Source organism: Amphiprion ocellaris, chromosome 18 (genome assembly GCF_022539595.1).
Source record: "Amphiprion ocellaris isolate individual 3 ecotype Okinawa chromosome 18, ASM2253959v1, whole genome shotgun sequence".
Classification (NCBI taxonomy): Eukaryota; Metazoa; Chordata; class Actinopteri; family Pomacentridae; genus Amphiprion; species Amphiprion ocellaris.
Window position 1 is genome coordinate 7,015,965 of NC_072783.1, and position 27,084 is coordinate 7,043,048.

A 27,084-nucleotide genomic window follows, 5' to 3' on the forward strand; every position below is an offset into this window, starting at 1 on the left:
TGTACACATACATAACCAAGTATCATGTACAGAACAGTAATGATAATATAAATAGTAATAGTTTGAATGTTATGTCCCTATTTTCCAGATACTATAACGTTCATATACGGTTCCCATAATTGCACATATCCCTCGAGTCTTCCTTTGGTCATGGAAGTCAGTCTTTCCAGTCCGATGCTCTCTGATAGTTCTTTTCTCCATTGTTCCATAGAAGGAGCTTCCATGCTCTTCCACTTCAAGGCCATAGCTCTCCTGGCAAGTCCAATACTTTAGTTTGTTTCTTAGTATCTGCAAAATCTTTGGGATATTTTCCCAGTATACAAAGTTTGGCACAGAAAGGAATCTCGACGTTAAACACCTCAGACGTACAACTGATGACCTCATTCCAGAATCTATTTATCTTTGAACATTCTCATAATAAACAGTGAAGAAGAGTTCCTTCATTATCCTGGTATTTAGCACACATCAGGAATATGACTTGACATATGGAGTTTTTCAGGAGTTATATAAACCCTTGTTAAGCAGAGGCCATGAGAGGGGAGCTGCAGCAGGAGGCCAGGAGTGGATCAATGAGCTGAATCTGTTCTTTAACAGATCTGACTCTGCTCCCACTCCTCCCCCCTCTCATCAAAGCACCGACCAGCCAGCTTCTTCTTCACACCTCAGCTCTCTACCACCACCACCACCAACAGCACCCCTCCTCCACCACCCCCTGCCTCTCCATAACAGCTGATCAGGTGAGAAGTGAGCTTAAAAAGATCAAGACCAGGAAAGCTGCAGGTCCTGATGGAATCAGCTCCAGACTCCTTAGAGACTGTGCAGACCAGCTCTGTCAGGTGCTGCTGCACATCTTTAACCTGAGCCTGAGTCTGGAGAGGGTTCCTCTGTTATGGAAGACTTCCTGCCTGGTTCCTGTCTCTAAGACCAGGAACCCCAGGGAGCCTAACCACTTCAGACCTGTGGCCCTCACTTCTCACCTGATGAAGACCATGGAGAGGATCATCCTCAAGAACCTTCGTCCCCAGGTGAGCCAGTATCTGGATCCACTGCAGTTCGCCTACCAACCGAACATGGGAGCCATTGTCAGGTGTGTATCTGAAGGGGACTAGCAGGAGTACAGGACGGTCATCTCTGACTTTGTTGACTGGTGTGAGCGAAACCATCTGCAGCTCAACGCCGGTAAGACGAAGGAGATGATCGTCGACTTCAGCAGGAGGAGGACACCTCAGACTGCACCTGAACATCCAGGGTTTGGACATTGACATGGTGGACACATACAAATACCCGGGTGTTCACTTCAACAATAAACTGGACTGGACACACAATACAGAGGTTCTGTACAAGAAGGGCCAAAGTCGTCTCCACCTGCTGAGGAGACTGAGGTCCTTTGGAGTGTGCAGGACTCTGCTCAGGACATTTTATGACTCTGTGGTAGCGTCTGCTATTTTCTATGCAGTGGTCTGCTGGGGAGCAGGGAGCACTGAAAGGGACAGAAAGAGACTAAACAGAAGGTCAGGAGGGCTGGTTCTGTCCTGGACTGTTCCCTGGACTCCATAGAGGAGGTGGGTGAGAGGAGGATGTTGGCAAAGCTCACATCCATCATGGACAATCCCTCTCACCCACTGCATGACACTGTGGGGTCTTTAAGCAGCTCCTTCAGCAGCAGACTGAGACATCCACCCTGCAAGAAAGAGCGCTATCGCAGGTCCTTCATTCCATCTGCTATAAGACTTTACAACATCAGCATCACTGGCTGATGTTAACATAAACTGGACTATATCATTACCACCCCAAACCATAAAATTTGCACAGACATTATTGCACTGCTACATCTTTGCACTTTTAAACTTTATTTTTTTTAAGCCACTTTATACTGTCATTGTCTTACAGTGTGTCAATACTGTACTATTTCATCCTCATCTCTCACCCCTGTATATATTGTAAATATTATTACTACTGTTCTATTATTGTTTTATTCCTATTACTATGTCTATTGCTACATAAGCTGCTGTAACAATGTAAATTTCCCCTGGCGTGGGGAGAAATAAAGAACTTATCTTATCTTATCTTATCTTATCTTAACCATTTATACTATGTTTTGTTTTTGGGCCTTCAGACAGGCCTTGTTCCAGTCTGTTTCATCTGTCTTCCTGTATGTCATTTATTCATGCGTTCAGTGGAGTGTGACATAATTTGATTATAAATTTAGACAGTAGGCCTTTCTCTCCCTGTTTTCCCATTTGCTCAATTAATGATAATTCAGGTATTCACGTCGTTTCTTTAGACCTAGATGGCGAAAGTTTTTAACCTGCAGATATTTGTAAAAGTGTTCTGGCGGAAGTGGATATTTTTCAGACAGTTCACTGAATGTAAGCAGTTTTCCATCAACATACAGATCCTTAACTGCCTGGATGCCCTCGATTTTCCATAGTTTAAATCCTCCATCTTTTCTGCCGGATAGAAACTGATCATTATTCCATAGAGGGGTAAACTGGGACGTAGTTACCATATGTATCATATAACAGTAGTATTTTTCAAGAAGGGTTTTTTTGTTTGTTTTTTCAGTTTATATAAATCTGCAGAATAAAGATAATTGCATATGGGTAATTCTGGAATAGATTGTTGTTCAATATTTACCCAAGCTGGAGGTGATTTTGGGGCTGCACAGTGGCGTAGTGGTTAGCACTTTCGCCTTGCAGCAAGAAGGTCCCTGGTTCACGTCCCGGCTTTCCCGGGATCTTTCTGCATGGAGTTTGCATGTTCTCCCTGTGCATGCGTGGGTTCTCTCCGGGTATTCCGGCTTCCTCCCACAGTCCAAAAATATGGTGAGGTTAATTGATTATTCTAAATTGCCCGTAGGTGTGAATGTGAGAGTGCTTGTTTGTCTTTGTGTGTAGCCCTGCGACAGACTGGCGACCTGTCTAGGGTGTCCCCTGCCTTCACCTGAGTCAGCTGGGATAGACTCCAGCCCCCCCATGACCCTAGTGAGGATTAAGCGGTGTATAGATAATGGATGGATGGAGGTGATTTTGCGTAAAAGTAATGATGTCAGCTGGGCTGCCATAGAGGACCATCTTAAACTTGGAATTTGTAGGCCCCATCTTTCATAGGGCAGATATAGTATTTTAAGGCGTAGTCTTGCTTTCCTATTATTCCAAATGAATTGGCGAAATACCTTATTTAAGCTATCAAAGAAAGAAGGTGGTAATGGCAAGGGAAGTGTCTGAAAGTAATATAAAAATGTCACCAAAATTGTAATTTGTATGATATTTATTCGCCTTATTGTGGATATGGGTAAATTAGACCATCGACTTCTGTAAAATCTTCTCCGGGGGTTATAATTTGCAGCAACTATTTGATTCTTGTTCAGTAATTTCAATGCCTAAATATTTAAAACCATCTGTTGCTATTGTAAATTCAGTGTTTACAGTGGGATTTTGGTATCATTTCAGAATACAGAGTTTATCTATTTGTTCTTTGGGATCCAAAACTAAGTTCTGGCAAATATTTTGGCTGAATTTGGAGAATTTTATGTTTTCAAACCTGAGAATTTGGGGATCTTCCCTCTCAAAAAACACCCGATAAGCTGTTTTAAAGGTTCAATATCTCCAGAAATTAAACTCCTACAGCCATGAAACTTGGTGAGAACTCAGACAGAATAGGTTCATCAGATCAGAACGACTGAATGGATCCAACAGAGGATGAATTTTTTAACTTAATTTAAATTTAATTACTGGACTTTAAAAATGGAAGTAATTGCTAAATCTGGTATAGAGCAGCTGGTTTCTCCGAAGAAGCTTAATTTGATGTATTTCCTGCTTGTTGCTGCGACGGATCGGATTAAAACACTCTAATTTTACTCCCTGAATCCATTCTTTCTGCAGCGTTCTTTGTTTCCGACATGGAAAACTGGCTGGGATGTGCAGACGTCTGAATATTGGCGAATAAACCTGATAAAGGCAGTGATTTCCATGAATCCTGACTAAACAAACATACCCCAACACACAGCCCAGAAAAAAATAAACATGTAGAAGATGTGCAGTCACACTCAGGAGCTCAGAGGAAGATGGAGGAGGAAGATGAAGGCGGGTTGGTGGTCAGTCAGTCTCCTGGAGGCCACAGCGTCGCCTGAACTCCTGCCCTCGTTCATGGATCCATTTGTTGGAAACTGCAGAGAACAAACAGCTCAGAGTGACTTTAAAACCCAACCTGAGGTCAGTTTACAGCCAGAAAGAACCGACTAACAGACTGGAAACACAACAAGATACAGAAAACAGGAATGAATCTTGTCTTCAGGCTCTGCCTCGTCCACGGAGGACATGTTTACCAGATTCAGGATTTCCTCAAAGTGCTCTTTTCACCGCCCGACAATATCCCCAGTACAGGTCAACAGTTCTCCACCCTGACTATACACAGCCTGAGCAAAGCCCTGCCTCCCTTTCCTGAGGCATCAAACGATTTGCCAGAACTTCCTCGAGGCCGTCCAAAAGTCTTTCTCCATAGCCTCCCCGAACTCCTCTCACACCCGAGATTTTGCTTTCACAAATACCGCAGCTGCAGCCTTTTTGGCCAACTGGTACCTGTCAGATGCTTCAGGAGACCCCCGAGCAAGCCAAGCCCGAAAGGTCTCCTTTTTCAGCCTGACGGCTTCCATCACCGCTGGTGTCCACCTGCTAGTTTTTGTGTTGCTGCCACATCAGGCACCAGTGACCTCCAGGCCACAGCTCCTAACAGCCGCTTCTGCAATGGAGGCTTTGAACATGGACCACTCAGGCTCCATGTCCACAACCTCCCCCAGGATGCAGGAGTAACTGTTCCAGAGGTGGGAGTTGAAAACCCCACGGAGAGGGGCCTCCGCCAGATGTTCCCATTTCACCCTCACTACACGTCTGGGTTTACCAGGTCTGTCCGGCAGTCTTCCCTGCCCTTGGACCCAACTCACCACCAGATGGTGATCCATTGACAGCGCTGCACCTCTCTTCACCCGAGTATCCAAAACATACGGCTACAGGTCTGATGATATGACTATGAAGTCGATCATCAACCTTTGGCCTAAGGTGTTCTGGTAGCAGATACACTTATGAGCAACCTTATGCTCGAACATGGTGTTTGTTATGGCCAGTCTATGGCCAAAACCACCACTTGGGTTTAGATTGGGCAGGCCATTCCTCCTAATCACCCTCTCCAGGTTTCTCCATCATTGCCCACCTAAGTGTTGAAGTCCCCCAGGAGAACTATGGAGTCTCCAGGCAGTACCCCTTCCAGGACACCACCCAGAGACTCCAAGAAGGCCGAATTCTCTGAACTGCTGTGCGGTGCATAAGCACAAACAACAGTCAGAGTTTCCCCGTCTGCAACATCAAGTCTCAGAGAGGTGACCCTCTCGCTCACCGGAGAGAAGTCCAACAAAGTGGCACTCAGCTAGGGGCTTATGAGTATCGCCACACCTGCCCGGCACCTTTCACCCTGGGCAACTCCGGAAAGGGAGAAAGTCCAACCCCTCTCTAGGATTCTGATTCTGGAACACTTGCTGTGCGTGGTGGTGAGCCCAACTATATCGAGCCAGTATCGCTCCACCTCCCACAACAGCTCAGGTTCTTTCCCCGCCAGTGAGGTGATGTTCCATGTCCCCAGAGCTTGTCTATGCCACCAGGGTCAGTCTGCCTAGATGCCCTCTCCTGCCTCCTGCCCGCTGGGCATAGCACCTGACCCCGATTTCCTGCCCTGCAGGTGGTGGGGCAGACTGAGCGGTGTTGTGTATCGTGTTGTGTATTATGTTGTGTATCATGTTGTGTATTATGTTGTGTATCATGTTGTGTATTGTGTTGTGTATTTGTGTATTTGTGTGTTTCCTTGAGATGAACTCACCCCACTTGCTCCCGACCAGAACCGGACAGGCAGCGTGTTGGGTCCGATTGTCTCCTTCTCCACTGGGATACAGATTGTACCAGAACACGGCCGTCCCCTGGAGGAACACAGTCACATGACATGTTATAGAGCCACATGACACGTCAGTCACTTGACGCATCGCAGTCACATGACATGTCACTCAGTCACATGACATGTCAGAGTCACATGACACGTCAAAGAGTCACGTGACGCGTGACTATTTCATGTCATGTGACTCTGTGAGGTGTCATGTGATTTGGTGAGGTGTCATGTGACTAAAACAGGAGCAGGTTCCTGTTGGGCCGCTGTGAGTCTGTATTTAATGATAATAAACTAAGTTTTAGTTTACCAGGATCATTTGGGGCTCAGAAGTTAAACTAATAATAATAACAGAGATAATCAGTTTCACCTTTATGGGCCAGATGGTGACGCTGACTTCGGTGAAGACAGTGGCGCCCCCTGCCGGCACGTCGCTCATCTGCAGAACGAACAGACGTTCAGTCAGAGTTTAATCCAGAGGAAACCGAACTGAAACTAAAACAGAATCACTGACGTAAAACATCCAGGTGGCGATCCGGTTCCCCGTTCCCAACTCCTCGAATGCATACAACTCGTGTTTCTGCAAAACACAGAATCATTTTAAACATGTTTAACGGAAAACAACATCAAAAAGTCCGTGAACACCTGCACACATTCTGGAGAAAACCAAAGTTAATACAGAAAAATGCGGATAATTTTAGTAATTTTTATAGTTACTGTTTTATAAGAATGACATGATTTCATGTTTGAGTTTTTATCCATCCCACTGCTGTTAATATTAAAATTATTATAATTTACAATTTAATATTGTGCATAGTGTGTTTTTTAAAAGGCAGCTGAGCCACAAAACCACATGAAATTCACTGGAGGAAAGAACATTAACCTGTTCTTATAAAACCATTAATATTAGTCGATAAATGTTTATTTGAGTTTTCCTACTACTTAAACACACTTTATTGGACAGATTTACCTCATTAAATTTTTTTTACAGATAATTATCAAAGTTTCTCTAAAAAAAAGAGAGAATTAAGTTTTATTTACCTGTGCAAAGTCGAAGTGAGGTTCACACTGTCCTCCGATGCCATAGTTAGCAACCTGCATTACACACATTAGTATCAATACTTTCATTTCAATATACTCTATTTGCAAAATGACAACATTAATAAAGCATCAAAGATGGTGCAATTAACAACATCCAAATAAACAAAGTTTCATTTATTCAGTGAAATACAGAAAGAAATTCCGGCACCGTGTGAGTGGCAGTCTGTTTCAGTAGCTCCTACTCAGTTTCGAGTATTTTACTCTTTTTTGTTATTTCTGTGTTTTTTTTTTTTTAATACTTTCTTTTGCACTTTTTTTGGTCTGTTTTCCGACCATGCACCACGGAGACCAAAGTTTTCGAGTTTGCTCTTGTCTTTGTACTGCTAGTTTCACTGTTGTCCACCGTGTCCGGTGATCCCATGAGGAATCAGAATCAGAATGTCTTGATTGTCACTGTATGAGAACAGTGAAATTGAAAGTCCATCCACCCATTTTCTTCCGCTTATCCGGGGCCAGGTCACAGAGGCAGCAGGCGAAGCGGGTCGTTTCAGATTTCCCACCCTCCAGCAATGCTTTCCAGCTCATCCTGGGGGATCCCGAGGCCAGACAAGATAAATAATCCCTCCTGCGAGTTCTGGGTCTACCCCGGGGTCTCCTCCCAGGCGGACGTGTTCGGAAAACCTCCAAAGGAAGTCTCCCTGGAAGCATCCAAATCAGATGTCCAAACCACCTCAACTGGCTCCTTTAGAGGTGAAGGAGCAGCAGCTCTACTCCAAGCTCCCTCTGGATGTCTGAGCTTCTCACCCTATCTCTAAGGCTGAGCCCAGCCATCCTACGGAGGAAGCCAATTTCAGCCACTTGTATCCATGATCTCATTCTTTAGGTCACTACCCAGAGCTCAGGACCATAGGTGAGGGTTGGAACATAGGTGGACTGGAAAATTTAGACATCTCACCAATCCGCCTGTCCATCTCTTGCTACATTTCCCCATCACTCATGAACAAGATCCCGAGATACTTGAACTCCTTCGAAATTGAAAATGCAGTCCTTAAAGTGCATAATAAATAAAAATAAAATAACATAAAAACACAAAAAAACATGTAAGACCATCAATATAAAAACATTCATAAAAAAACATTTATAAAACCATCCAATAAAACCCATCAAACACTAGAATTATTTAATGTGTCCTGAGTTTAGTGCATAAATGGCACTTGCATAGAAACTATTTCTGAGTCTGTTTTTGTTTGCAAAGCTCTGTAACGTCTGCCTGACGGCATAAGTTCAATCAGGTAGTGTCTGGGGTGGGAGGGGTCTCTGATTATATTTTGTACCTTCCTGAGGCAACGAGAGCTGTACAGGTCATCAATAGAAGGCAGAGGACAACCGGTGATTTTCTGAACCTCTGGAGAGACTTCCTGTTCACTATTGTGCAGCTGGCAAAGCAAACACACATGCAGTAAGTCAGGACGCTCTCTATGGAGCAGCGATAGAAGGCCACCAGCAGTCTTTGCGGCAGGCTGTTGCTCCTGAGGACCCTCAGGAAGTGCAGTCTCTGCTGGGCCTTCTTCACTATGGTTGCTGTGTTCGCATTCCAGGTCAGGTCATCCTTAATGTGCACACCCAAAAAGCAAACATCAGGAACCCTCTCCACAGAGTCCCCAAGGATGAGCAGTGGCTGAATGTCGGTCTTCTTCCTTCTAGAGTCCACAATAATCTCCTTTGTTTTGGTTGTGTTCAGGACCAGGTTGTTCTGTTGACACCACACAGACAGTCACTCCACCTCATCCCTGTATGCAGTCTCATCCCCCCAGACATGAGCCCCTCCACAGTGGTGTCGTCTGCAAATTTTATTATGCTGTTACTGTGGTGGAGGGGGGCACAATGATGAGTATTGAGGGTGAATAGCAGGGGGCTCAGCACGCAGCCATGGGAGGAGCCGGTGCTGAGGCTGATGGCTGAGAAGTGGTGGGGGCCTACGTTCACCCTCTGGGAGCGGTCCATCAGGAAATCCAAAATACAGAGGCAGATCCAGTGAGACACTCCCAGGTCTGACGATTTAGTTACCAATCTGCTGGAGAGGATGGTGTTAAATGCAGAGCTGAAGTCCACAAAGAGTAGTCGACGTAGCTCCCCTGCTGCTCCAGGTGGGACAGAGAGTGGAGAGCTGTAGCCACATCCTCTGTGGACCTGTTAGCTCGATAGGCAAACTGGTGAGGGTCAAACCCAGGGGGAAGACAGGAACTGATGTGGGCCCGGACCAGTTTTTCAAAGCACTTCGTGGCTATAGGTGTAAGTGCCACCGGGCGATAGTCGTTCAGTCCACTAATGGTGTTTTTCTTAGGGAGGAGGACGATGGTGGAAACTTCAGGCAGGGAGGGACAGTAGCCTGGCTTAGGGAGCGGTTGAAGATGGTGGTAAAAACCCCAGCCAGCTGATCCGCACAGTCCCTCAGCACCTGTCCTGAGATGCCGTCAGAACCCGTGGCCTTTCTCGGGTTAACGGCCTTCAGCACCCGCCTTACCTGCTGCTCCTCCAAAGTCAGGACGTGGCTGATGTGGGCTGGTGGATGTAGGACATCCGTCTCTGGTGGCTGCACCTCAAAGCGGATGAAGAAGGTGTTGAGCTCCTCCTCTAATGAGGCGCCCCCATGGTCCGCTGTCAGGCTGCTGGGTCTGTAGTTAGTGATGTGCAGGACGCCCTGCCATACCTGCCTGGAATTGTTGCTCTGGAAACAGTCTTCGATCATCCTTCTATACGCAGCCTTGGCCTCTCTGATGCCTTTCTTCAGGTTGGCTCTGGCAGCGCTGTACAGCGCCCCATCACCAGATCTGAAGACAATGTCCCTCTCCCAGAGCAGGTTCTGCACCTCTTCAGTCATCCAAGACTTGGTGTTCAGATAAACCTGGATGTGCTTGTCCACAGTGACACGGTCTATGCAGAACCTGATGTATCACAGGACAGCTGTGGTGTACTGCTCCGGGTCATGGTGTTCAAAAGCATCCCAGTTTAAATTCAATTCAATTTTATTTATATAGCGCCAATTACAGGTCAAATTGTCTCAAGACGCTTTATAGAATCCATATGCCTGAACCCCCCAGTTTACTGTTATGGTGTACAGCTCTGGCATTAAATATACTACATGTATAGCTGGTAGTAAAATTCAAACAGTATGTAGATGAGCATATCAAGTATAGTGAGAGTGATGCAGAGTAGACTGGTGGAAATGGGAAGCTGGAAGCAGTGGACTGGAGGAAGGTCAGCAGCAGAATCCCACAGTGGACATGATGGAGATTAGACCAGTTGGTGGGAGAACAACCACAGATCTGAAGCATCCAGCTCTGGGACCAGGGACACTCAGAGAAAGAACACAGGGAGAAACAGAGTGAATGCAATGCAATAACGGTATATATAGAGAGGGAAGCAGGCCTGCACCCTACAGTCACATATTCCAGGTCAGGGGAGCAGTGGCTGCTCACAGTCTTAGAGTTGGTTCACCAGCTGTTGTTTATATACATGCACAACCCCTCCGCCATGCTCTTACTGCAGGCCTGCGTCCTGTCGTGCCGGTGAAGTGTGGCCCACTAGTTCAATAGCTGTGTCTGGGATGGATGAGTGAAGCCAGATCTCCATGAAGAGCAGGATACAGCAGTCCTTTACAAACTTTTTTGTGACAACCTGCAGTCTCAGCTCATCCATCTTGTTCATGAGGGATCTTACGTTAGTGAGAAAAATGCTGGGAAGCGGTGGTTTGTTCGGCCGTTTCAGTAGCCTTGCTAGCACGCCAACTCTGCAGCCTCGCTTCTGCTTCCTTTCCCTGTGCCACCTCCCCGCAGGAATGGTAATCCGTGGAGAGCCAGCGGGCCTGTTGTCCTACTATTTACAGTAGTGGAGTACTTACTTTTACTCCTGGACAGAGTTCTGTCCCACCTGGAGAAGCCTGCAAGCACTGTGAGGATCATGTTCTTTGATTTCTCCAGTGCTTTCAAAACATTTCAGCTTGTTCTCCTGAGGGACGAGCTGGAGGTCACAGGGGTGGATCACCACCTCTCGGGCTGGATTCTGGACTACCTCACAGACAGACCACAGTTTGTGAAGGTGCAGGACTATGAGTCTGACATGGTGGTCTGCAGCACAGGGGCCCTGCAGGGAACAGTCTTGGTTCCGTTCCTCTTCACCCGGTACACTGCAGACTTAATGGACCACTCAGCCAGGTGTCATCTGCATAAGCTCTCTGATGACTCTGCGACCGTCGGTCTCATCTCAGACATTGATGATGGGGAGTACAGAGAACTGAACCAGGACTTTGTGGACTAGTACCAGCAGAACTGCCTCCAGATCAACTCAAGGAAGACAAAAGAGCTGGTGGTGGACTTCTACAGTCACACACCCCCAACATCGGTGAACATCCAGGGATTAGACATTGAGAGAGTGGACTCATACAAGTACCTGAGTGTTCACCTGATCAATAAACTGGACTGGTCAGACCACACTAATCCACTTTACAGGAAGGGTCAAAGCAGACTCTATCTACTGAGGAGATTGAGAGTTTAATAATTAATTAAAGAACCTTCCTTCATAGGTGAGTTTTACCTGCAGGTCCTCAGCCGTGGTGACGTCCAGGCCGGTGATGTCTCCGATCCTCTGGTCGATTTTATCCAACACTGGATGTTCGTACGCTTTGAGCCAGGCGCTGACGGAACAGAGAGGAAACCAGAAAACAGCAGCAGGATGAACAGAAACCAGGTGAGGAAGGTAAGAAAGAGAAGGACGTGGTTTAATTTTTACATTTAGTCTAAGAGGTAAACTAGCTTCATGATGCAGCTATTTAATGGTGAGAATTAGTCTCAGAGGGACAAACGTGTATAAATATATTTACATGGTGGTGATGACGTGTCAACGGTAACTTCATACCTTCCCAACATCTGTAGGAAACTTCTCTTTAGTATTTATTTACGTTCAGACTATAAAACCATTTATATCCTGGTGAAATGTTAGGAAGGTATGAAGGAAAGAGCCCAGATTTGTTATGACCACAGACTGTATATAAAGCTGGACCCCATGAAGCCTAAATAACTAGATCACCCCCTGGTGGGACAGATGGCCAGCAGTTATTAATCGTCGAGATCTGAAGGATAATTTAATTAACAAGGTCATGCTAATGTTTTTGCTAGCAAGTTAATGGTGCAATCAATCAGTGAGAATAAGTTGTTGACATGCAGCTACCCAGCTAGCAGGTAGCATTTACTAATTACTGCTATTTAGAAAATGATTAGTGTTAAAACAACCATCAACAACAGTCCAGATGGTGGTGATTGGGCTTTGTAGCATTAAAGAAGCTAATGTGTGGGCGGGGCAGGAGGCGGGACCTCGACACCACGTCTTTATACACAGTCTGTGGCTGCAGCAGACGATCAACGGACCTCCAAGTGTTTGGTTCAGAAACTAAGCTGCAGCAGCTTCTTACCTCTTGGAGACTCTGTAATGAGCCGTGGTCAGTTTGCCTGTCTGAGGGTCATGAACCGTGGCCCGTCTGAGCTAGTTCACAAATTATATTACAGAGGACAGAACAGACAGAAGAAACAGAGAGAAGAGAACAGACAGAATAAACAGAAGACAGAGGACAGAGAGGACAGATGTAGGTCACTAACCGAGAAGAGAAGCTGACGTCTGGGAGGCAGCAGAAGCTTCAGACAGCTAAACTGCTAAGCTAACGTATTCTTAGTCAAGTTAAAATGTGTTAAAATATCATTACAATTATTATTAGTTCATTTTTATTTTTTGCATAACATATTGTTTACATTCTGCATGGACTCCAGATCACAGAATTTGAAATGAATCTACCCTTTTAACAAAGGCACGGTTCAAACGTAGAAAATCAGAAAGAAATGTAGCTAACAGCTGTTATTCTGATGTCTGTCAGTCCAATGTGTCTTTAAGGAGTCGCCTCAGCTCCAGTAAATCAATAAATTAGCTGTTAAATGTGTCTGTGCAGCTAGTTGTTGATTTAACAGCAGAAATATGGATGTTAGCCATCAGATTCTCCTGCTGCCTCCAGGACAAAGTTAAAGAGTCAATGAGAGCCACACACTTTAATCTTTGACTCATTTTCCTCCTCAAGCAGAAGAAGAAGAAGAAGAAGAAGCTTCATTCTTGGCAAGAGCAGCGAGACAAAACTCATGTTTAAAACCTTCATGGTTCATTATGTTTGAAATTTGCTGGAAAATCCCACCAGTCATGTTCCAATAGGTTCCAAAAACCCCAAAATATTAAGCTTACTGTCAGATATGACGAGAGAAAAGGAGCTGCAGCTATCAGTTACTCTTCATTCTGCCGATAGTAATAATCACTAAATAGTTCTTATAGTTGTGACTTTAAACATGATTAATTAAAACATCAAAGACTCTTCATTTAAACTCTTGTGAAAAGTTGTGCTGCAAATTACATGCCAACAAATGAATGGTTGTAATCTAGCTAATGTCTGCAGCGCCCCCTGATGTGTGGAGGACAGAAACTACAGTGTTCACATTTAAACTGGACGTATTTTTACAAAAACTAAAATCTGTATCAGACAAATACAGCTGGCAGAATTATAAGAAGAGTATAAGCTGCAAATATGGAAAACTAGAAGTCTAAAAGAGCAGCTGTGTTTCTGGAATTAATACGAATATCTTTAAAACCTTCCTTTTATTTTAAAGAAACCCTAATCTTACCCTAATGCTATCACTATCAAAGCAAGAAAAACTGTTTTCATGCTAAATAAATGACAACATGCTAAAAATAAACTTAAAAATCCGAATTAATTCTCTCCTAAAATGTGTATTTATTCTCCCATGTTGTCACGCAGATGAAGGTTTTTTTCAGTTTTCTGCTCTTGCCACGACGTGAGCACACAGAGGGGAGGACAAGTGAGGACCAGAGAGGGGAGGTCGACTGGCCGTCTCCCCCACAGATGGGCCTCGTTCTCGGGCAGCGCTTACGTCTGACTGATGCGGAAGTGGGACGTCTTCATACCGATGACCCCGGATCGATGCAGCTGTGGAACCAATCGGCCAAGAGTTACAGGGAGAACCAAGCCGACCCCCTGAAGAACGAATTAACTTCTGCTGACTCTAAGATTTAAGGACTGAAGTACCGACCTGAATACAGGACAACACTTTTTACAACATCTGTTAGTGAGAAAGTAATTTTTTCATGGACAGGTTTTGAATACAGGAGGTCCTTAGTTTACAACGTCCTCGTCTTATGGCGTTTCGTCACTACGTCAGACTGGTTCAGTGGAACTAGTTGGTGAGTGGAGCGGACGAATACTGTATGTGCAGTCGTCACGCAACGCTATAAGACGGCTTTGCTTACATTTGCTGCCACACAGGATTATGCTACATTCGCGAACTTCATTATGGCTCCCCAGCATATGTCAGACTTAACGTTTACATTTTCACTGTATTTTCCTACGGAGTTGTGTTTCAGTGTGAGCTAATGACTGTCTGCATTAGTGTAGTTGTACAAATATGTAAACTGATCGATATCGCAATGCACGTAACAGCTTTGTTTACATTCTGAGTACCGATTTGGGCAGGGCAGGAGGCGGGACCTCAACACCACGTCTATAACATGTCGGCCATCTTTACACACAGTCTGCTAACCTAAGAGCACAATCTTTAACTGATATGCAACTTGCTAACTAGACAGCTAACAGTTTTTTATCAATGTGTTTTGAGGGCTACATTTTTTTATTAACTGACGGCTAATGTTATAGATAGCGAGCTAAGAATTCCACCAATTTATAGGAAAATGTACTTTATATGCAGCTAGTTAGTAAGACAGTTAGCACTTCAAAATCACTGTCAAAGGCTGATTTGATTTGCAAATTAATGCTAATGTTATAGCTAGAAAGTTTAACACAATCAAACAATAGGAAAATGTAGTTGACATGCAGCTAGCTACCTAGACAAATAGTGTTTTTTTATGATTGTGGTTTGAAGGCTAATTTTTGAGTTAATGCTAAAGTTATAGTTTGCAAAAGTTTTAGCAGCCTGTGAGGAAAAGTAGCTGATATGTAACTAGTGAGAAAGCTAGCACTTATTAATGACTGTGTTTTGAAGGCTAAATTGTTTATTACGTTAACACTAGTGTTATAGCTAGCAAGCGAAGCCACCCACCAATCAGTGAGTCAAGGTAGATAATAATCAGCTAGCTAGACAGGTAATAGTTATTTATCACTGCATTTTAACTTCTAACACATTTGTTAAGTTAATGCTTACGGTACAGCTAATGAGCTACATGTTCCAGCAATCTGTGAGGAGACATATTTGATTTGTAGCTAGCTAGCTAGACAGCTCACAGTCTAGCTAGGCTTCATTGTGTTTTGAAGCTTAATTTATTCAGTAAGTTAAAGCTAATATTGTAGCTAGTAAACGTAAGAGTATGACCAATGTATGACTAATCAGAAACTGAGGATTAATTTAGCTCAAAGGTGCATCTCCATCTTTACATTCTCAACACGTGATTGTCTTCTCATATTCAGGCCGATACATCCAGCAGTCCTGAAAATTCTCTGCTTGCTTAAATCTGTGAGAGATGGTTCAGAGGAAACCAGGAAAATGCTGCAATCTCTAAGGGTGTTGATGGTTTCCAGTTTCATCAGGTTATAAAATGGATGCAAACATGGTGAATATTAAATATTTCTGCAGTAAATGAGACTAACTCTGTCAGTGAAAGCTTCTTTTCTAGCTGATGCTTGGACTCACCCTGGGTTTGGCCAGCTCTTTGACCTTCTCCATCTCTTTGTCCGATATGATGTTGTGGTAGCGGACGATGCGGGGGTGGTCCCACTCGTCTTCCTGCCTCACCGGACCAATCACATACCTCGGGTGGCGGTTGTTGTCGTAGTAACGGCAGAAGAGGCGGCTCTGCCTGCGGGGAGTCTGACAGAAGGAAGAGTGAAGTGATAAACTGACAGACGTTAGCGTTCGCAAATTATGAAAAATAAAACCCCATTATCTTTTTCTTTTTGCATCATAATGTTATGGCTAGCAGGCTACAGGTTCCAGCAATCACTGGCCAGAAGTAGTTGATATGTAGCTAGCTAGCAAGACAGCTAGCAGTTATTAATCATTGTGTTCACAGCAGCTTCAATGAGCAAGTTAATGCTAATGCTAGAAAGCAAAGAATACAATCTATGGGACAAGCAGCTAGCTAGCATGACAACTGGCAGTTATTAATATTGTGTTTTGAAGCAGAACTTGTTTAGCAACTTCATGTAATTGCTAACAAGCTAAGAGTTAAACAAACCTCTGTGGAAAAGTATCTGATATGCAGCTAGCTAGCAAGACAGCTAGCAGTTATTCACCACTGTCTGTTGAAGGCTGAGCTAATTATCAAATTAATTCTAGTGTTATACCTAGAAAGCTAAGAGCACAGGCAATTTGTACGATAAAGTACTTGCTAACTTAACAAAGTTAATAATGTGCTTTGAAGCAACTCATATAGCAAGTTGATGCTAATGTAATTGCTAGCAAGCTCAGAAAAAAACAAAAAGTGGAAAAGTAGCCCATATGAGGCTAAGTAGTTAGCCAGCTAGCAGTCATATGTCATTGTGTTTAGAAGGCCATGTGTTTTGTTTAGTTAATGCTGGGGTTATAGCTAGCAAGCTAAAACTATCACTAATCTCTTAGCTGCTATTATACTCTGTTGGGAAACATTGATAACATGTAGCTAGCTAGCAAGACAGCTAGCAGGTATTCATTAATTATTAATTAATAATTGTGTAAAAGACTGATTCATTTAACAAATTAATGCTAATGTTCTAGCTAGAAAGCTCAAAACGTAAATAAACTCTGATAGATGTTGGTGTTTACAAGACAAAAATTAGAGACTAAATGAAAATAATGACTTAAACTTGAGCATCTTTTTATTTTTGCATCATTACACTCCTTTTTTTCTTAAATCAGACTACATCTGGGCTCTGTGGGTTCATGTTCTAGTCATTTTAAAGTCTCTCAATGCTATAAATTTACTAAACTTTGTTCAGTTTGTTTGTTTCCGCTCACCATCCCAATGCCTTCTCCTCGACACAGCTGCTCGTACTTCAGGAAATCATCAGTTCGACCTCGACTCTCCCTCCTCTGCCTCCCCTCAGCCTCCTCCGTCGCCTTGACCTTCTGTTCAGACAGCAGATACTCATAGTGCTTCAGGTTCCTGTTGGCTTGCTGGTGTGTTGGGTCTGACGGGCAGAACCAGAACCTCAGGTCAGTTTAAACCAGTTTAAATCAGTACAGATGAGGACATAAAGCTGAGTCTCCTTTGAAACAAAAGCTGCAATGATAAATACATCAATTGTCAGAGATTTTAATTAATAATGTTTGACTATATCTTTGAGCACCGTGATCCCCTAAACCAATGATATCATAGTAAAAACAGCTAGTATTAATTAGATAATATGACCAATAACACATATAAGAAGAGAAAGTTCTCTTCAGCAAAAAGCTGATTTCCCTATACTAACAGATTTGTCCTAAACTGCTCCTTCATTGGGAATTAAATTAAATTCATCAGGTATGTAATGAACCAAGCCTCATGTTATTATTTTCACCTCACTGAACCGGTTGTTCCCTCTTATTCCATTATTCACTCTTTCCTGTATCTTGATTAACCAAGAAAACAATGATTTATGATTTTAATTAGTCACACTCCTATTTTGAAATACATTCATCTGTGGTTCTGCTGTTGATGTTGATTCCGATACTATTGTAACATCCCCACTGTGGGATTAATAACAGATTATCTGATATTATTAAATAGCAATAATTATCTGCAGTCTAACCTGAACATCTTTGGGTTTGTTTGGACAAAACAAGCAACCAGAAGAGAATAAACTCTGATTTTTTTGTGTGGACACTGAAGATTTGTGTTCATTCTTGTACAACTTTTTCATTTAAAACTAATTTTCTCATCAGTTTTTACCCTATGAATGTCTATTTATGTTTTCAAGGCTTACTTTATCTTTACAGATATGATAAAGACATGTTTTTCCTTTCTTTAAGACTGATTTCTGTCTTTGGCGGTACTAACCAAGCTTCAGCAGCCTCTTGGTGAAGTTCAGCGCCCTCTCCACCTCCCCCTGCTTGTTGACAGAGGAGCTCAGGTAGTCCAGGACATTGACGGTGTCCACAAGGCCGGGCGTTTCTCCCTGATCCAGCTGCTTCAGGGCCTGTGCCATCCACAGCTCGGTGTGGTAGTAATCAGCCTCCAAATATGCCACCTTCCCCACATCGAAGCAGTCGTCCACCGTCAGGGAGGCAACCGACGACGAGCCTGAAGAGAAACACTGTCTGAGCTAGAAAATCTGACCTTTTTTTTTAACACTTAAAGGCTTGTTTCTGTTCTGACATACATGCAGATGAAGCCACATATTCAAGAAAGAGTGAAGATATAACAATAAACATGTTTCTGTAGATCCACAAACAGCAACACAAACCAAACCAGATCGTTAATAAACTATTTTGCATCTTAATTAGGCTTGGAGTTCCTCAGGGATCAAGTCTGGGTCCTTTTTTCTTTTTTTCTGTTTTTATTGTTTATCACAATAAAAAGACTTGTTCCTGAAGCGACACATTAAAGAAAAAGTGTAGTTTGAACAATAAACTCATTTATAGATGTGTTTGTTGCAGCAACACCAACCAAACCAAACCAGTCGGTGCAGTAAATACAGTAATCATGGTTGCTGCACAAAGCTGGATGGACACATTAGAATTTTGTTCTGGTTCTAGGAAGAATTTTAGAGCCTTTATCGGCTTCTGTTTGTGTAACACCCTCCACATCTAACGCCAATTGGTGGCAGTTTTTTCCTTCCCTCTATCTCTCTCCCTCTCCCTCTCCCAGGTGAGCGTGGTGTGTGGCATACCGACAGGTGCTGCCAATCAGTGATTACGAGCAGGTGGGGATGTTCAGCTGCCACTACTCACCTCTGCATATAAGCCAGATGCCGTTCACTACACTTCACCGGACTGTCGAACTACCACCGTCAGTATTCTGATCATTGTTCCGTCCAGCTCCCTAGAACTCTGCTTTTACTAACAGCTGTTCTTCTGCCTCTTTAGTCCTGGACCCCCACCTGCCTGCAACAAAACCTCTTGGACTCTGTCTGCATTCTGTCATCTGAGCCATCCAGATCACCACGCACCCACAGCCCCTCCAGCTGCAGCACCTGTCCACCTTTCATCGCCATCCAGCCACACACCACCTCCTCCTCCCACCCCTGCTCCACTTCCCCAGTCAGTCAGCAGCTAAGTCCCCGCTCAATCTCTGCACCCAGTTCAGTTGTTAGTATAGTATTTCTTAGGTTATCATTTGCCGTTAGGCTTTGTGTAGTATCAGCGTTTTGTTTAGCATATCACCATGGTCGGCATCTGTTGCCTCTGGCTTTCCATCTAGTGTTTAAGCAGCTCTTGTACATTTTTGCTTATTCTGATAAAGCCGTTGTGGCTTCTAGTCTGTTCCATAACTATTGTGTAGTTCTGTCCTTACAATCAGGATGTCCCAATAGTTCTCTCAAACATCTACAGTTGATCCAAAACGCTGCAGCCAGAGTACTGATGGGAGTTAGCAAGACTTTCATATTTCTTCTCTCCTGGTTTCTCTTCATTGGCTTCCTGTGAAATCTAGAATAGAATTCAAAATCCTTCTTCTGACATACAAAGCTCTTAACAACCAATCTCCATTATATCTTAAAGACCTGATAGTACCATATTATCCTAGTAGAACTCTTCACTCTCAGACTGCAGGCTTACTTGTTATTCCTACAATTTCTAAAAGTAGAATGGGAGGCAGAACATTCAGTTATCAGCTCCCCTCCTGTGGAATCAGCTCCCAGTTTGGGTTCTGGAGGCGGACACCCTCTCTATTTTTAAGACCAGGCTTAAAACCTTCCTTTTTGACAAATCTTATAGTTAGGGCTGACTTGGGTGACCCTGAGGGGGTCAGCTGGAGTCTTCATTTGCACAACTGACTTCCTCTTCGATGTCCCTTAGTTTTGCCCCTAGCTCTGCTGCTATAGTCCTAGACTGCTGGGGAACCTCTCTGGATGCACTGAGCCCTTCTCTAATTACCTATGTATTTACTATATATACTGTTATTGCATTGCATTCAGTCTGTTTCTCCCTGTGTCCTTTCTCCGGGTGTCCCTGGTCCCAGAGCTGGATGCTTCAGATCTGTGGTTGTTCTCCCACCAACTGGCCTAGTCTCCATCATGTCCACTGTGGGATTCTGCTGCTGACCTTCCTCCAGTCCACTGCTTCCAGCTTCCCATTTCCACCAGTCTACTCTGCATCACCCTCACTATACCTGATAAGCTCATCTACATACTGTTTGAATTTTACTACCAGCTATATATGTAGTATATTTAATGCCAGAGCCGTACACCATTACAGTAAACTATGAATCAATTTCTATGTTAGCTTGCACTTCGTATGTATCGTCTCTTATCATGCATGTATCCATCTGTGTCCTATATGTTCCTTGTTCCCCACCCTGCCCATCTCCACCTTTCTACCCCTGTCCCTCTCAACCCACCGGCCATCAGGCCGATGGGTCCCCCCACATAAAGATCCAGGTTCTGCTCAAGATTTCTGCCCTGTTAAAAGGGTGTTTTTCTTGCCACTGTTGCCATAGGGCTGCTCTGGGGGGTCAGGCATATGAGTTCTGTAAAGCGTCTTGAGACAATCTGACCTGTAATTGGTGCTATATAAATAAAAGTGAATTGAATTGAATAGAATTGTTTTAGCTTTCCTGCTCCTTGTGATACTTGGCTCAGGTTAATATATTTATATTTGTGATTTCTGTGTGTAGTCTGGTAGACCCTAGTTTACCCCGCTTTTCCCCTAGAGGGCCACCTAGTTCTGCTCTCTACTGGCACTCCTTTACATTGTGCTCTTGGTGCAGGAAGTACGACGGCAAGAGGAAGCAGACAGGTGAGCAAAAGCCATCTTGCAGGCTAAGCAAGGGCAGTGGATGACATGGGAAGGAGTGGAAAAAAGGAAGATCTCTTGGCAAGAGCTGTGGGATACAGAGAGGTTTAGAACAAGCTTCACCATCAAAGTGGCCTATGACGTCCCACCATCACCCAAGAACCTCAGCCGATGGTATGGTGAAGACCCCACATGCTCACTCTGCCCGACTCCAGCTACACTCAAACACATCTTAGTAGGCTGCAAGACCAGCCTCGCTCAAGGCCGTTACACCTGGCAGCACAACCAGGCGCTGAAGTGTCTGGCACTAGTGCTGGAAACGCAGTGCATGAGTGTTAACACCCTTCCACCCACGTCGACCCAGTGCCAAGAAACAACATTTGTCCGGGAGGGTAAGGTTCCTCTTGGGCATGCCCCTCTCAACTGCTCAGATCCTGGGTAGTTGAGAGGGGCCTTTGATTGGAGAATGCTGGTAGACCTGGACCAAAAGCTCTGCTTCCTACCTGAGATCGCATCCACCAACCTGTGACCAGATCTGGTGCTATGGTCAGCTTCGCTTAGACATGTTTACATCATTGAGCTCATAGTGCCCTGGGAGAGCTCAGTAGAGGAGGTCTATGAGCACAAGAAGCTGAGATATATGGAACTTGCTGTCAATGCAAAACAGCGAGGCTGGAAGGTGAGGGTTCGACAAGTCAAAGTAGGCTGCAGAGGATTCGTAGCCACTTCAACATCCAGGCTTCTCCGGGAGATGGGAGTAAGTGGGAAGGCCCAATGGCAGGCAGTCAAGGACCTCTCCAGAGCCACTGAAAAGGGAAGCCAGTGGCTGTGGATGAAGGGAAAGGACTCCACCTGGGCCTTCAAGTTTGTAGATGGCATCTAGGGGGGTGAATCTGAGATGCTGGGATTCACTGCTGAACCCTCTGGAGGTGTCGTGGGTCTCACAGCGAAACACCAATGAAGGAGTGCGCCCACTTGATAACCCAGAGGGTGTCCTCACTCATTTGACCATCTCACAGAGTCTTAGATGTCTCATGTATGCATGAAGGGATATAAACATCTAGTCCTAAACAACAGATCTTGTAAATAAATCATTGTAAATATCTTTCTGTCTGTTGTGTCGTTGTTGCCTGCACTTGAGTCTCTGCTTCACCACTGTAACAATACAGGACAACATGAGCTCAGCAGGCAACGGGACCAACGCTGAATTTGCAGCTACGGTTGCATCAGTTCAGCAGGTGTTAGCCAGTAAGGGATCTCAGCTTATTTAACATGATGATTTGCTGAACAGCCTCATTACAAGTACTAACACATTGTTCAATCAGGTTTCAGAACTCACTAGCCGTATAGGCCAGTTAACTACTCAAGCTGTTCAGCCTGTGAGTGTAGTTCCAATCCCTGACCCTGTGCCCAGTGTCTCTGCTAGCGCCCCCTAGCTTGTTCGAGGACCACACGTACCTATTCCTGAAGATTATTATGGCAACTTAGGCTCCTGACAGATTTTCTTAATGCATATTTCCTTAGTTTCTGACGTGCAGCCCCTCTCTTATTCGTCAGACAGAGCTAAGGTGGCTTTTATAATTAGTTTTTTGTCTGGGTTGGTGAGAGAGGGGGGAACTAGTGACTGGGAACGTCAAGAGGTGGTCTGCAACTCCTATCTGACCTTCATGGATGAAATGAGAAAAGTTTTTGACCACCCTCTTCGAGGCAGAGACACACCTGCCACATCTGCCTGGTCCTGGTCCTGGTCCTCCTGAAGTACCGACTAGTTGTCAAGACTCAGAAATGCAAATTCCACGTTTCAACCGTTGCATTTCTTGGATCATTTCCCCTGGCAAGGTTAAGAAGGACCCCCAGAAATTGTCTGCTGCTAAAGACTGGCCCAAACCTGACAACCGCAAAAAGCTCCAAAGATTCCTTGGCTTTGCCAACTTTTACTGCCGCTTTATGAGAAACTACAGTAAAGTTGCTGCCCCCCTAACTTTCCTTACATTACTGAATATTCAGACTTTTGCCCGGTAAAACTGATGGTATCATAATCGTTTAATCCCCTTTTCCATCCAAACACTGTGGTTTTACCGACCTGGCAGCTCTCCAGTGGAGATGATGTTGGTGTCCAGCTGGTAGGTGTCCTGAAGCCTCATCAGAGCTTTAGCTGCTCCGGTCTGGTCATCGTCGTTGGGAAAGTTCTGCCTCTGGATGGTCAGGTTGGAGATGAACGCTGGAACACCACCAATAAATAAATCTGGTGTTTCTGTGCTTCAGACAGTCGCTGCTGCTACTGAGGTGATTTCAGTATTTAAATCTCCTCACAATTTACAAAAAATCAGTCGTAATTTACAGAATATTTCCCACAAGGTTTGCACAGTTAGCACCAATTATAATATTTAAATTAACGTGTGTGTGTGTGTGTGTGTGTGTGTGTGTGTGTGTGTGTGTGTGTGTGTGTGTGTGTGTGTGTTTACCGTCAGACATGTCTGTTAGCACCAGACTCTCCAGCTCCCTCCACTCCGTGTTCAGTCTCTTTATCAGTTTGAAAGCGTTTACTGGATGTCCGAGGAAACATTCAGGGTCCTGAGTGGCAGCAGAGGAGAGAACGTCCAGTCTGTCAGCCCACCTGGAGACACACATTTCCCAGAGACCAATTCTTAGCATTAAAATGAGTCTTTAGGATGAATTTAGTAACTCACCTTCTGACTTCCTGTTTGTTGTCATTTACCCTTTGATGTGCAGCGTAGGCCAGGAGATACCCATTTTCCATTAGATTTGGGTCACTTTTGACCCATGTTGTGCATCAAAGGGTTAAAAGGACCCACAAACAGACAGTGTGAACATTTATGTACCCACAAAATGAGGAACACAACACACACACCTGTACAGGTAAGAGTGTGTCCATATTTTACCATTTTTACTCTCAGGCCCAGAATTAATTAAAACTCATCACATCTACAGTTGCATGCAAAATTATCCAACCCTCTATGAACAATACTATGTAAATACAGATAACTGCAGTACAACTCTAATCCATCCACCTGTATGTATATATTTGGAGGTGAATTCAAAGGTGACACGTGCTAAACACTGAGTAATACTCATGTCTATAAAATGGGGACACTTTGTGTCAATACTTCCCATAACGCCTCCAGCAAGAAACATAGTTCAGACCAGAGAGATGTCCCTGAAGTTTAGAGAGGAGATAGTTGCTTTGTGCAAGGAAAGAAGTGGGTCCAAGAAGATCTCCAAGCTCTTGAATGTTCCCAGAGACACTGCTGGAAGCATCATTGGTAAATTCAAAGCCAACGGTACTGTGGCTACACTACATGCTCATGGTGAAAAAAAGAAGCTGTCGATGAGAACATCAAGATTCCTGCAGAGACAGATGGACAAGAACCCTAGACTTACTGCCAAGGACCTGCAGGAAGATGTGGCTGAAAGAGGAACTGATGTTTCTGTGGACACAGAACGCTGCACACTCCATGCTGAAGGGCTTAATGCCAGATCCCCTAGATGGACACCACTTCTGAAGACACACCACAAGAACAATCATCTCCAGTCTGCTAGAACCAACCTATCAAAGCCACAGAAGTTCTGGGAGACTGTTCTACGGACTGATGAGATCAAACTAGAGGTCTTTGGTCCTATGGATCAGAGGAATGTCTGGGAGGAAGAACGAGGCCTACGAGGAGAAGGACACTCTGCCTACTGTGAAGCATGGTGGTGGATCTGGGATGCTGTGAGGGCATTCTGCTTCTAATGGAACTGAGAATCTCCAACGTATTGAAGGCACCATGGATTCAGGAAGTACCAGGATATTCTGGACAAGAACGTCATTTAGTCTAAAAAAATTGAAGCTTGGGCATAAGTGGACATTCCAGCAAGACAATGACCCCAAACACACATCAGAACCAATAAAGACTTGGTTGGAGAAAAAAGTCTGGAAGGTTCTTGAGTGGACATCACAACCTCCAGACTGAAACCCAATGGAGAACCTGTGGTAGATCTGAAGAAAGCTGTTGCAGGACATAGACCTGAGAACATTGCTGAGCTGGAGACCATCGCAAACGAGGAATGGGCTAAAATTCCCAAGGAGCTGCCAGAAACTTGTTAGAGACGATACTTCCTGTCTACAGCAGGTCATTGCAGCAAAAGGCTGCTGAAGATACAGCCTCATAGGACCTGAATCATTCAATAAACTACTTGTTCCCCTCTTATATGATTTAGTAATCACCTGCAGTTGTATCTGCAGTAACTGAAGAGATCATCATCTTACTTCTTGATCTGCTCCAGTTTGTGCTCCTCAGCTCTGATGTAGTCCTTCAGGGAGGAGACCAGGTCCTTCTCCATGAACAGCAGGTCCGTCATCTGACCTGAGAAGCAACAAAAACACTGATTTAATTCACTTTTAGATTCATTAAGAACACCCACAGATGTGCAGTGAATTCTACATTTCAGTTTTTTACTCATTAATCCTCCAGTAAAGTTGTTTTTCTGTCCTGTTTCTGTCAGATGTTCAGAGTTAGATGTTCAGAGGAATCCAAGACTCACCGATGGAGGTGAAGAAGTCATTGTGAGCCGAGGACCAAGTGAAGAGCAGAATGAGGACGAAGCAGCAGCGACAGAACATCATCCAACCTGCAGACACACACTGACGTCATACAGCGACTACACAACGACTACACAACAACAAACCTGCACTGAAACCTGGAAACAGTACCGACTGGAACGTGTCTGTGGGATTAAAAACTCTCCAGCACAACTCAGAATAATAATAATAATAATAATAATAATAATAATAATAATAATAATAATAATAATAATAATAATGATAATAATAATAATCAGGGTTTCTACAGCTTCACTAGAATAAAGCCAACATTTTTACATTCATAACATTCATCAAGTACATATAATAATAATTTATCAGGATACAACTAATTAGGTAACAGACCTGCAGCCTGAAGGAATAAGAGACATGAAACAACCAAAAAAAAAAAACAACATACAGCCATACAGAAATAAAATGGCCACAACAATATACAAAATGACAACAAAGAGACATAAAATGACCAAAAGAAGGCAGAATGTAACCACAAAAAGCAACCACAAGATGACAACAAAGACAAAAAAAGTCACAAACAGACATGAAATGACAACAAAGAGACATAAAGTTAATAAATGAGACACAAAACAACCACAAAATGATCGCAAAGAAAGACAAATGATGATAAACAGACACAAATGTACGACAGACAGGAAACAACCTCAAAGACATGCAAATAGACCACAAAGCCATACAAAAGCAACGCAAAGGGACATAAAGTTATCGAAGAGATGCAAAACTACCACAGACAAAACAAGAGACAAAATTAATAAATTACACACAAAACAACCACAAAATGATCACAAAGAAAGACAAGTGATCATAAACAGACACAAATCTAGTTCCACAACCACAAGGAGTCACAAAACAATCAAAAAAAGACATAAATTTCCCCAAGGAGAGTCATAACGGCCACAAAGAGACAAAAAATGACCAAAAAGAGGCAGAATATGACCACAAAAAGATGTAAAATTATGACAAAAAGACAAAAAACAACCACAAGATGATAACAAAGACAGACAAAGCAACCACAAAGACAGGGAAATAGACCACAAAACCATAGAAATGCAACACGAAGACACATGAAATCACCACAAAAAAAAAAAAACACACACACAAAGTCACTACATGGAGCTAAAACAATGATACACAAAATGACCAAAAAGAGGCAGAATGGGACAAATTTGTGTAAAATCTTGAGGAACCCCTCATCCACTGAGCTGGAGGCAGACTGAGGCCTCAGTCTTCTCCACCTGGTGAAGGTGATGGAGGGGAGACAACTTCTGTTCCATCTGAGAGAATCTCCTCAGAAACAGAAGAACTCCTGTCAGCCCATCCCAGCTCAGGCATCTGATTATTCTGACCTGTATATTGTTTAGGGTAGGCTCAAATATGAGGCTATGAAAAAAAAAAAACTCGGAGCCGTTTGGGAGTTGAAGAACCTGTTCTTCTTTGGGAGCCGTGCCAAAAGAGCCAAACTTCCCATCACTGCACTGTGTCACTACATAAGTCACAGGGCGTGACAAGACAGTGAAACCCAAAGTATCT

General features: G+C 43.9%; 1 protein-coding gene across 1 annotated transcript; it reads right to left on the reverse strand.

Annotated features, from left to right (window-relative positions):
* Positions 1-1,827: 1,827 nt before the first annotated feature.
* On the reverse strand, positions 1,828-26,901 carry LOC111583242 (prolyl 4-hydroxylase subunit alpha-1-like). The gene is made up of 15 exons (XM_035958140.2): positions 26,790-26,901; positions 25,482-25,568; positions 25,207-25,303; positions 23,402-23,553; positions 23,020-23,157; positions 18,043-18,285; positions 17,022-17,194; positions 15,720-15,896; positions 13,950-14,005; positions 11,563-11,662; positions 6,970-7,023; positions 6,443-6,508; positions 6,299-6,367; positions 5,869-5,965; positions 1,828-4,168 (listed from the first exon to the last, which is right to left on the reverse strand). Exons 1-15 carry the CDS (start codon positions 26,884-26,886, stop codon positions 4,098-4,100), a joined length of 1,677 nt encoding a protein of 558 aa, XP_035814033.2. The 5' UTR covers positions 26,887-26,901; the 3' UTR covers positions 1,828-4,097.
* Between the last annotated feature and the right edge of the window lie 183 nt (positions 26,902-27,084).

Excerpts from the sequence above, each read along its gene's own strand:
- LOC111583242 (XM_035958140.2), bottom strand. The coding sequence starts at position 26,886 with ATGCCTGAGCTGGGATGGGCTGACAGGAGTTCTTCTGTTTCTGAGGAG. Across the intron at positions 14,006-15,719 it reads AAGAGCTGGCCAAACCCAGG|CTGCATCGATCCGGGGTCAT; the intron begins GTGAGTCCAAGC and ends TTGGTTCCACAG. Across the intron at positions 5,966-6,298 it reads TCACCATCTGGCCCATAAAG|GGGACGGCCGTGTTCTGGTA; the intron begins GTGAAACTGATT and ends GTGTTCCTCCAG.